Genomic DNA, 9,760 nt, shown 5'->3' on the forward strand with positions numbered 1-9,760 from the left:
TTTTAAATTCTTCTTGAAACCGGGCACGGTAGTTCATGCTTGTAACCCCAGCTACTACTGAAGCTGAAGCAGGAAGATCACAAATCTGAGGCTAGCCTGAGCAATTTGCGAGACCATATTCAAAATAAAACATAAAAAGGACTGGGGATGTAGCTCAGAGGTAAAGTGCCCCTGGGTTGAAACCCCAGTACCAAAAAAAAAAAGCAGAAGAAACCAGTTTTGAAACGGAACTGTTTTGGACGTCCCAGGTTGACAGGTAGAAAGTAAGAGGAGAAAACGTGAGGGACCAGCAGGCAGCGCCAGCGCGCGCTCCACTTTGGGCCGCGCCCTCGAGTCTGGCCACGCCCCTCTCCCGCCTCTACTTCCGCTTCCGAGAAGCCACGGCCTGCGTTTCCGGGAGTGCGCCGCGTGGAGGTGTGCTGCTAGGGAGGCTTCAGTATGGTGGGGTCTCCGTTCCCTGTCCCACCCGGGCAGATTCTTTCGCTGAACCCGCAGGAAGACGTCCAGTTTCAGAAGGAGGTGCAGAACGTTCGCCAGCGCGTAACCCAGGTGAGAGGCCACCACGGTCCGGGCTGCGAGGGAAGGCGGCGAATCGTGTCTGCAAGTTTTCGGGATCGCGCGGTTCTTGCCCGGGCGCGACTTGCCTTCCCCGGGCTTCCGCTACCACCAGGGCCTTCCACAGTGAGTTCCCGACTGAAAGGGACCGACCTCATGAGGTCGGAGGCCGTGCTGCCCGAGACGAGGAGGTTTGCCCTGGTCGAGAAATAATGTAGGGTTTGGCCGCGTAGTTCTGGGTGTTCATGTGGAAGACTAGAGGGAGGCATAGGGTGACGCAGGAGAAAAAGGGATCCAGCTGAGAGCAGTGGCACCCCCACCACAGATTAATCCTATATTACGGATGTCACGCTTCTGCTTTAGACCCCCCAAATTATATGCCCGGTAGTTTGGGAGTTCTTGAAAGATTTACCAAGTTCCCTTTGCCAATTGGAGCCCCTGACATGAAGTTTATATTTTCCTTGGATTTTTTAGCACAATATACAATGTGAAAGACTACGTTCTTATGGAAGGTAAGGCTGTAATGACACTCAGAGGTTAATCTTCATGTGAAGGTTAACAAACTTATGGAACAGTGTTCTATTAGATGGGAGTAAACAGTGATCTGCGTTGGGTACGCAATGTACTTGCTTATCTGTTGATTCAGCCTACAGCTCCTAAGCGTGTACTTGATGCTGGTGCTGGGAATTCAGGCTTGAGATAACAGTTGGTGATCATCCTTGTGGGGAGATAGACATCAAACAAGTAATTCTTTAAATTATTGCTATGACATGTAAAAATACAGAATAGGTTCTTCAGCTAAGCACTGGAATTTTGAAAGTTTGGTTTTAGTGTGATTTTCATATTTAAAAAATGGTTATTTGGTCTTTTTGTCTTCAGCAAAAAAAACAAAAAAAATTTATTCCTGGAGTAATCTTTGTGGGCCACCTGCCTCCAGCACTTTATGAAACCCAAATCAAAGCATATTTCTCCCAGTTTGGCACTATTACAAGGTTCAGACTATCCAGAAGTAAAAGGGTAAGTTGTTTTTTTAAGCCAAATTGAATTGATTGTTTTGTTTTTCAAATGTTATTACATTCTTAACAGATTACAGATTATGTATTATTACTTATCAGACTTTAGAAAAGGGCAGTGAGATTTAAACAGCCTCAAGAGCAAAGTAAGTATTATTCTAAATATTTTACTAAGTAATTGCCCCAAATCCTCAAACTGAATTAACAGTCCTGGTAAATGAGCCATATTCCCCTGTGGTTACTAAACCCAGGGATAAATAAACTTAAATTGGAGGACCCGGTTCATCCTGTATGCCTCATAGAGCCATCCCAATAATCACAAAGGTTTATATAGTAAATATCTAAGGATAAGGACTCCGCAGTGGGACTACCTAAGTTTGAGGCCTAGATGTACTAGTGAATAGCAACTGCCTGTCTGGCCATGGACAAATTATATTACTTCTTGCTTCGTTTTTGTGATCTAAAATAAAATTTAAGAAATTTTTTTAAACCCACAATTTCCTAAAAATATTTAATCAAAGATTTAAAAGGTAATAAATTTAAAGTGCTTAGAACTTTAAACACTCTAAATGTTACTGTTTTATCATACTTAATCTTCTGAACTAAAAATGGCTTATGTGGTTTGTCTCAAGAATAAAGGAGTGACCCGCTTCATTTACTTCCTCCACAGGTTTATCCGTTGTAGCTATAGACATCTCATTGCTATCTCTCATTCTTGATTCAGATCTCATATTTTCCAGCTGAAGTATGGATCAGTTAAATATTATATTTGATTTATGTAAGGGAATAGGGTATGCATCCATCCTCTGCTAGTTGTCCTAAAACAGCACGTTTTAAATTTTATGTTGTCTAAGCAACATCTCAGCATTGAAAGGACTGATGCTGGGATATAACTCGGTGGTAGAGAGCTTGCCGTATATAGCATTAAGTGCTATATATGTTTTGTTGTGTTTTTTGTTTTGTTTTGTTTTTGAGACAGGGTCTTACTAAGTTGCTGAGGCTGAGTTTGAACGTGGAATCCTCCTGCTTCAGCCTCCTGAGCCCCTGGGATTATAGGCATGCACCACTACACCCAGCTTATATATGTTTTTAAAGAGAATGTTATATTTCCATCTTACCAGAATAACATTTTCTTTGCGTTTCCCTCCCTCTTCTTTTTCTCCATTTACCTACTTATAGTGACGGCTTGTGTGGATTATTTCAAACATCTTGAAGTTGACTACAGAATAATTTAGGTATCCCCCATACAGCTTTATCAAATATCGACTTGATACCATATTTGCTTTAGATCTTTCTTGTTTAAAAAATAGAGAATAGGTCTGGGGTTGTAGCTCAGTGCTAGAGCACTCTCTTAGCACATGTGAGTCACTGGGTTCAATCCTCAGCACCACATAAAAAATAAACAAAATAAAGGTACCATGTCTCTCTACAACTAAAAACAATTAAAAAATTTTTTTGAATAGAGTTTAGGTGAAGTTGAGGTCCCTTTTATATCTTTTCCTAATCTTCCTCACCATCTTCCTGTATCCAGGGAATTAGTCCTTAGAAAGTCAATGTTTTTCAATGCTATATGTGTCTTTAAATCTTTACTAAATGTTGTTTATGATGTTTATTTGTTATTTTGTATTATTTGTTTTAAAACTATTGTATAGCATTCTGTAAGGTTTTTTCATCTAGTAATTCATGTAACTCTGGTGCATTGTTTTCTTTTTGTGAATAAAGTTTATGCACTATCCTGTTGAACATTAAGGTTTTTACAGTTTTTACACTTTTTTTCTTTTGGCAGTACTGAGGATTGAACCCAGGGTGTTGTACATGCTAGGCAAGCTCTCTACCATTGAGTTGAAACCCCAGCCACAGTTACCTCTATAGGTGAAGCATCATATTACATGCTAGGTTTTAAGAATTTATTACTAATAAGATTGCCAATTAATAAAGAACAGTGGGAACCTGCCAAATTTCCTTTATAAATGGAACATTGCTATTGAAAATATTCTAACCATAGTAATCATGTATTTATATAAAATTACATGAGTACTGAAAAATCTGCTGTTCAGATGACTGTGGCTCCCCCCCCCCCCCCCAAAAAAAAAAGATCCCTGGAATACATGATTTGAAGTTGAAATTACAGGTATCAAAATTACTGGTAAGGTACTAAGGAGTATTATTTAAATTAAAGGCAATTTAGGAGCTGATGACTTGTTAAGAGTTTAATTATTTTTGTGGTGGATTTCCATTGCAGACTGGAAATAGCAGAGGTTATGCCTTTGTGGAGTTTAAGTCTGAAGAGGTTGCCAAGATAGTTGCTGAAACAATGAATAACTACCTTTTTGGTGAAAGACTCCTGGTGTGTAAGTGCTCTTATCTTACCCATGGGGTTTCATGGAGCTTCTGTTGGTGGATTACTGTGATGTGAAAGACAGATGGCTTAGCTACTTGGATATGCCACTTCATCTCTGGGATGGTTCTTGTAAGGAGTGGTACAGGATGTAAGTGTATTTTCTAGGAAGAGTCTACTGGAAATTTAAATATTTTTCCAGCATGCGAACAGTATTTACACTGAGGTGGAATTGAACAAATTACTTTAGGGATGCATGTGGGAAGCTGTTAATCTATCTTCAGTGGGTAATGAGAAAACCTTCCTTTGGGAGATACTATTTAAATTGAAACCTGAAGATTAAATAGGAGTGAGCCAGGTAAAGGGTTGGGAATGATGAAGCTGCTTTGAACATTCTTTATGCAGGTGTAGGCAGGTTTTTCTAGAATAGTATTTTTGGGATTTTGGCCTGCAGAAAGAAGTAAATTTTACAGCACAAGCCAAAACACATATCAGATGTATGTAAACATACTGAACAAAAAATCCAGTGACATAATTTTTAAACCATGTTTAACAATTGGTGTTCTATTCAGCTAGATTTTATTGCCCCTAAAAGGCTACTTACTGTGAGTTTGAAAAATACTGCTTTTACATCATATCATTGGGTATAAAATGGCCATGATTGTTGTATTTGCCTTGTTCTTAGTGAAGTTGAGTGTTATATTCATTGACCATGGGAATTTGTCTTTTGTGAATTATCTATTCCATATTTTTTTGCCTTGGCTTAATGTTTTTCACAAAAACTCTTTCCTACCTTTCGTGGAACATCACTTTGTAAATATATTTCCGTACTGCAGTATAATCATTGTTACCCTTAGTTCTGTATTTTGTTTGTTGTTTTCCCAGTTTTGTATTTTGAAGTCAGGTCTACAGAGAAACAGAATAGCATGAAGAACACATCTCTCTTGAATTTATCCATTCTTAATATTCTGACACATGGATTTATCTCTCCCTATCTACATAAGCATACTCACTTTTGTTTCATTGATCTATTTGAAATAAACAGCCATAATACTAAATGACTTTGAACTCACAATCCTCCTGTCTCAGCCTCCCAAGCTGCTGGAATTAGAGGTGTGCACCACCAGTCCCGGATAAAAGACAGTTTCAAGATGACTAAAGAAACATAAAGACAGTATATTACATTGTATACTACAATATTGTGGTTATGTAGGGGAATGTTCTTATTCTGAAGATATTTATGATGAGCTAATGGCAAAGGTAAAGAATCACATTTCAAAATCAGTGTAAAAGACATTGACTGCAACTCTTTCACATATGCCGTATGGCGTAGAGGAGCAGCAACACCAGATTATAAATTCATCCCATAAAACTTGGCAATAATTTTTACATTCCCAGAGATACCAAGAGCATCACTACCCAGATCTCACTACACTTGGGAGGCAGGGATTAGTTTCTGGCCATCCCACCATTCCAGGTTCATGAACTGATGGGGCTGCCCAAGTAGCATTTCTCTATCCCGGTTCTCATTGCTGTCAGAGAGATTGCAAGTAGCCTGGTGGAGGTCATGTTTCATTCTCAAAATAACAGAGTGGCTCATGCCAGGAGGAAATAGTCTAGGTAGGTGACATGAATAATGTTGTCTGAGCCTCAAGATAATTGCTATCCTGTGTCTGACTTGTGGGAGATAGCAGAAAGGGTTCCAAACAACAATTTGTTGCTTCTGCCCCAAAGTATCAACTCACTCCATTAGGGTATAATTGGCTTATCTGTTGCTCTAGTATGAGATTAGCCACATCATCATGATTATGATGTGAGAAATAACACTGGGGAAATTCTAAAATTAACATTAAAAGCTTTTCCTACATCTTGGTTGAAAACTTCTCACTTTTTAAAAATAGGTCGTTTTATGCCACCAGAAAAAGTACACGAAGAACTTTTCAAAGAGTGGAATGTTCCGTTCAGTCAGCCATCATATCCAGCTGTGAAGAGGTATAATCAGAATCGGACATTTATTCAAAAGGTACGGATGGAAGAGCGATTTAAAAGGAAAGAAAAATTGCTCAGGAAGAAATTAGCAGCAAAAGGAATTAATTATGATTTTCCTTCATTGGTAAGTATTCCTTCACGAAATTGTTTTAGTGGTTTCTCTGAGGGGTAGACTTTGTACTTCACTAGTTATAAAATGTGTCTGTGACTATATAAAAAGTAACAGTACTTATCATGTACTGGGTGTCTAGGTTTTTAGTTTTTTGTTTTTGTTCGTTTGTTTTCCTCCTTTTTTTCTCCTTCTGTGCTGATGATTGAACCCAGCCCAAATCTCTCTCATGCTAATAATAAGCATATGCCCCACCACCAAGCAATACTCCATATTCCTAGCCCAACATATTAGGCTTTGACTAATTTGTGTATGCATGTTAATGGGGATCGAAACAAGGGTGCTCTACCACTGAGCCACATCCCCTTTTTATTATTTTGAGACCTGATCTCACTGAGTTACCCAGACTGGCCTTGAACTCTGCAGTCCTCTTGCCTTAAACCTCCCAAGTCACTTTGATGACAGGCCTGTGCCACCTGTCACAGCTTGTCTTTGAAACTACATGTGGATTCTTCCTAAAAGCTTGATAACAGATCCAATTTTTTCCTTATTCAGAAAAGGTAATTCTTTCAAGGAATTACCCTCCCCCAGTACCCACTGAGGATTGAGCCCAGTGGTACTTTACCCCTGAACTATCTATATCTCCAGCCCGTTTTGTGTTATTTTGGTCTGGGTTTTGTGTTTTTGTTTTTGTTTTTCCTCTTTTTAAGAAACAAAGTCTCATTAAGTTGTCCGGGCTGTCCTTGAACTTGTTATTTCTACCTCAGCCTCCTGGGTAAAGGATTACAGGCATGCCCCCCCCCCAGCTTTGCATAACTTTCATTATGTTTTAAGTTATTGAAGTTGAAGCTCTGTTTAAACAAAAGCCATCATGCTCTTAGATAACCATTTGAACATGACATTACCAGAAATAAACATGTACTATATGCTCTCAGTAAATATCAAGACTGTAAATTGTTCATCCCTGTTATGCCATCCTAGTTAAAATTTTCTCATGTTTTTTAAACTGGATATACTCATGCAATGTATATCAGAAGTAGTAAGCACCAATTCTGCGATTTAAAAGTACAGGAACTTGCTAAAATACACAAGCCAACATACAAGATGATGAGTTGGCACAAGTGTTCTTCCTGTTCTGACTTTGCTTGCTTGTAGGGAAATATTAAGGAAGCTTTGCTGAATCTCTTCCTCCTGTCATAGTAACTAATTAGTTGCCAAGAAATTACATTTTTTCCCAAGTTTATTAGATCTTTTCACTTTATCCATAAACTAGAAGACTGAGTTATCTTCCTTTGGTCTTCTGCCTGGGTGTCAGTTCTTTTCCAAATACAATCCCAATCACAGTCTTAAACATCATGTCAAGGCCTTTGGCCAGGTGAACTTTTTGGGAGTTGGACGGTAAAACTTGAAAATGGGCAAATAAGTACTTTTTCCTGTACCCTCTTTGTTATTTAGAAAAGCAATCTAACTTCATTGCCACAGTCCTGAGCTTAGCCCAGTGGACCTGTAGGGGTAGCCTTGTAATGTCTTTGTTTGAAATTTTAGCAAAACGAGGGGGGAAATGTTTGAAATAAAATCTTTAGAAATCTACAGTTAACCAGGTAAAATTATATTTATCTATATTATTATGCCAGATAGTAGAGAAAAAAATGGGAAAGCATAATCAAGACTACTATAGCTGAAAAATATACAAATTGTTAAAAGTTTTAATTTATTTTAAGGTTTTATCCAATAAGACCAAAGAGCCTTCAGATAAACCTACGAAGAAGAAAAAGGGTTCAGGCATACCAAAGAAGAAGAAAAGGATTTCTAAAGGCACTGCTACTACTCCTGAGAAGTCTATAGATAGCCAGGTAACATGACTTCATATTTTGGGCATAGGTATTACAGAAATAGTTTTAAGGAAGAAAAGTAGTTTCCACTATTATCATTTTTTTAAAGATTTAAATTTAATTTTGACATTCTCAGTAGGTTCTTAACTGATGATAGCAGTTTGTTATCTATTAAAACCTTATAATTGAGTATATTCCAATTAGAGTTTCCATACCCAATTTGATAAACATGCTGTTTATTTTCTGCAATTATACCACGAAAAGACAGATGCAAACCAAATATAACATGGCCTAACTTCTGAAACCAGAAGGGAGGTAATGTTTTTGAGTAAAGTCATATCCAGTATCATCCTACATTTATGTATTATAATCTACTTGATTCCAGGGCCCCACACCAGTTTGTACACCAACGTTTTTGGAGAAACGAAAATCTGAAGTGGCAGGAATGGATGATGATAAAGATGATGAAATAGTTTTCAAGCAGTCCATATCTGGTGCAGAAGAAGGAGTACAAGAGACTCCAACACCTGGTGCAGAAGAAGGAGTACAAGAGACTCCAACACCTAAGCAGTCAGGGAAAAAAAGGCGAAGACAAAGAAAAACCAAGCAGTGATTCTGAATGTACTGTATATATCTTTTGACAAAATGTGATGATTTTCTTACAGTGACTGGCTATATTTTATAAGGTAAAATGAAATGTAACCATCTACAGACTCAAGAGAAAACATGCTGTTTGGAAAGCATTCAGTACTTTTGACCTTTTTGCCCTTGTTGAAGTACAGGGGTACATCACAGCCTGCAGTGGTTGGGCTCACTGCCTTTTAAAATGTCCTGGTCTCCACTTGTTTTCAGTTTTCTTATCTCCTCTTTATTTTGCCTGTGTTAAAGGGTCACTGTTAACTGTACATTTAAGTACTAATCTGCTGCCCTTTTTTTTTTATCACCACTAAATAAAGACAGTCAATCCTGCTTATATCATCTGTGTGGTGCTTGTGCACATTTAAACCATAAGAATATTTTAGATTTCAGCATTAGTTGGGAGAAGTGAAGATTATATAGAGTGAAAATGTAGTTCAGATGTTCATATAGATTTATAAATATTCTTTTTTGCGTGTGGTGCTGGGGATTGAACCCAGGGCCTTGTGCATGTAAGGCACTCTACCAACGAGCTATATACCCAGCCCCCACAAATATTCATTTTTTTACCAATAATATTAAATTAGTTTTTGGTGGGCTAGCATGAATTGATACCTACCATTTTGAATTGGTATCATTAATATGGAATTGTATCCAAGATTCAAACCATGAACAGCAAATGAACTTTTCCTACATACTCTTTGTACACAAATAAGACTTAAAGAGCTTGGGGGGAGCAGGTGGCAAATTTCTATGCTTCTTGCCTCCTTTTAAGTTTCTGTACCCTTGAAAAATGTTTTTGTGTTAACTAACCCAAATTTATTAAAATATATCCCTCCCTAATAGGCATATTTATCACCTAATATTTGTTAAATTTGTAACATAAACGCCCTGATGTAAAACAATTGGTTTTAAGTATACACAAAGAACAGATTTTATCCCTAGAATAGTTACAGGCACATAGAAAATGTTCCTGTTTGTCCAGAGAATGGGTAGCAACTTTTTGAAACATTTCTGAACTTCGGATCTAAAATTCCATTGTTTACCATTCTGTGAGAGTACATAAGTTTCTCTGTCCAGAGAGACATGTATGTCATGTTTTATCACTCCAAGGGTTGTGTGCATTCAAACACACTTAAGACAAGCTGAAACGATTATTTTTCCCTTACTGACCTGTCACCCATCCCACTCCACAGGTAGGGTGCCATTCATCGGCCCTTCATACAGAAGAATTTCCTAGTTAATGTGGAGCAGTGAGGGAGTGATTGCACCCTTAGCACAGTGGTGG

The 9,760-nt window shown here is 38.1% G+C and overlaps 1 protein-coding gene across 1 annotated transcript; it reads left to right on the forward strand.

Annotated features, from left to right (window-relative positions):
• The first annotated feature begins 380 nt into the window (after nt 1-380).
• Nucleotides 381-8,809, forward strand: Nifk (nucleolar protein interacting with the FHA domain of MKI67). Its single transcript, XM_047547473.1, has 6 exons — nt 381-549; nt 1,435-1,572; nt 3,811-3,919; nt 5,808-6,019; nt 7,726-7,857; nt 8,222-8,809. The coding sequence occupies exons 1-6, from the start codon at nt 439-441 to the stop codon at nt 8,447-8,449; spliced, it is 930 nt and encodes a 309-aa protein (XP_047403429.1). The 5' UTR covers nt 381-438; the 3' UTR covers nt 8,450-8,809.
• The last annotated feature ends 951 nt before the right edge of the window (nt 8,810-9,760 follow it).

The sequence above is a fragment of the Sciurus carolinensis genome, chromosome 3, assembly GCF_902686445.1.
Source record: "Sciurus carolinensis chromosome 3, mSciCar1.2, whole genome shotgun sequence".
In the NCBI taxonomy this organism is placed as follows: Eukaryota; Metazoa; Chordata; class Mammalia; order Rodentia; family Sciuridae; genus Sciurus; species Sciurus carolinensis.